We start from the raw sequence: 2,097 nt of genomic DNA, 5'->3' as shown, positions 1-2,097 counted from the left end.
TTTCTGTATAAGTCTAATTACATGAAATAGAAGTTGGGGTTTTGATTTTTTACTTTGCTTTTCTGTTTGGAGTGTCATTGTAACTACTGTATTGTAAAGGATGGAAAATAATTGCATATGTTAAAAAATAAATTGTGTTATATTAAAAAAAAGATATACGCACCTTATGTTTATTTTTTTAATTTTTAAAAAACTTTTTATTTTTTATTGTTTTTAGTTTTGAGAGATAGCACAAGCAGGGGAGGGTCAGAAAGAGAGGTAGATACAGATCTGAGGCAGGCTCCAGGCTCTGAGCTAGCTGTCAGCACAGAGCCTGACATGGGGCTCAAACCCACAAACCGTGAGATCATGACCTGAGCTGAAGCCGATGCTTAACCAACGAGCCACCCAGGGGCCCCACCCCTATGTTTACTGCAGCATTATTTACAAGGTATGGAAGCAGCCCAAGTGTCCATCAGTAGATGAATGGATAAAGGTGTGTTGTGTATATATGATTGAACATTACTCAGCCATAAAAAAGAATGAAATCTTGCCATTCATAACAACATGGAAGAACCCAGAAGAATTATGCTAAGTGAAATAAGTCAGACAAACACAAATACCATATAATTTCATTTATATGTGGGATTTAAAAAACAAAACAAACAAACAAACAAAACCAGAAAAAGCATAAACAGACTCAAATACAAAGAACAAATTTGCGGTTGCCAGAGGGAAGAGTGAGTCAGAGGGATGGGTAAAACAATTGAAGAGAAATTAGAGGTGTGAATTTCCAGTAATAAAATAAATAAGTCACAAGCATAAACTACAGCACAGTGTTACGTGATGACCGACAGTAAGTACACTCACCGTGATGAGCACCGGGTAACAGCACTATGTTGTACACCTGAAACTAATAGAATATTATACATCAACTAGACTTCACCTAAAAATTAAACATTAAAAAGCTGGTCCTGCTCTTCCTTTCTGTGCTGATAGCCTTCTCGCAGCCATGGTGAACGTTCCTAAAACCCGCCAGACTTTCTGCAAGAAGTGTGGCAAGCACCAACCTCACAAAGTGACACAGTACAAGAAAGGCAAAGATTCTCTTTATGCCCAGGGAAAGCGGCAATATGACAGGAAGCAGAGTGGCTATGGTGGGCAAACTAAGCCGATTTTCCAGAAAAAGGTTAAAACTACAAAGAAGATTGTGCTGAGGCTTGAATGTGTTGAGCCCAACTGCAGATTTAAGAGAATGCTGGCTAGTAAGAGATGCAAGCATTTTGAACGGGGAGGAGATAAGAAGAGAAAGGTCCAGGTGATCCAGTTCTAAGTTTCATACTTTGTTGTATTATGAAGACAATAAAATCATGAGGTTAACTTCAAAAAAATAAATAAATAAAAAATATAAAGCTGGTCCTGTTGAGCAGAGAGGAACCAGCTTCCTGCTTCAGGCCAAGGTTCAGATCTCCACCCCACATGAGATTCACACCTCTGTGATTAAGGAGTCCTTTTGGGAAATGAGAACTTTTGGGGCTTCCCCACCTCGTGGTGACTTAAGAACGGACAGCCTGTCATGAGATGCCTGTCCCCTGGTTCCTGTAAGAGGGAGTTGCTCTCCTTAGCAGTAGAACCTGAACTTCTGGGTGTTTTTCTGGAAGGGATGAGGAAGAAAGGCAACCTAAGCTGCCCAGATGCTTAAGGTGCTCTGAATGTACTCTGGGGCCTGGTTGGTGTAGGGTGCTTTAGAATTGGGGGAAGAGGTGAATTCTCTTATCATCCACTTGTTTGTCCATTTATTCACTCACTCAACACACATTGATGGGGTGGGGGAGAGGCATGGGAAATAAGCCCTTGCCCTGTAATTAAGAAGCCCCTAGGCCTATAGGACAAACAAGACAGCTCCTCAAATGATTTTTTTTCATCTAAAAATTAATGCCAGAATTTTTAATGAAGGTATAATATTTAACATAAAATACTTAATAAGAATTTTAAAGAGGGTATAATATACTAAAAGTAGCTAACACTGCTTGCTTTGGTAGCATATATACTAAAATCAGAATACAGAGAAAATCAGTATGGCCCCTGCACAAGGATGACACAAAAATGTGTAATATA

At 39.3% G+C, this 2,097-nt stretch overlaps 1 protein-coding gene and 1 pseudogene across 1 annotated transcript; both read left to right on the top strand.

The window, feature by feature from the left end:
* The first annotated feature begins 981 nt into the window (after positions 1-981).
* On the top strand, positions 982-1,370 carry LOC115286918 (60S ribosomal protein L36a-like). The gene has a single exon (XM_029933265.1). It carries the CDS (start codon positions 992-994, stop codon positions 1,310-1,312), a length of 321 nt encoding a protein of 106 aa, XP_029789125.1. The 5' UTR covers positions 982-991; the 3' UTR covers positions 1,313-1,370.
* A 639-nt stretch (positions 1,371-2,009) lies between these two features.
* Positions 2,010-2,097, top strand: LOC115288793 (annotated as a pseudogene).

The sequence above is a fragment of the Suricata suricatta genome, chromosome 3 (genome assembly GCF_006229205.1).
Source record: "Suricata suricatta isolate VVHF042 chromosome 3, meerkat_22Aug2017_6uvM2_HiC, whole genome shotgun sequence".
Classification (NCBI taxonomy): Eukaryota; Metazoa; Chordata; class Mammalia; order Carnivora; family Herpestidae; genus Suricata; species Suricata suricatta.
This window is presented reverse-complemented; position numbering and strand designations above follow the sequence as displayed.

Bases quoted from the DNA above. Each gene is read 5' to 3' on its own strand.
- LOC115286918 (XM_029933265.1), top strand. From the start codon at position 992: ATGGTGAACGTTCCTAAAACCCGCCAGACTTTCTGCAAGAAGTGTGGC.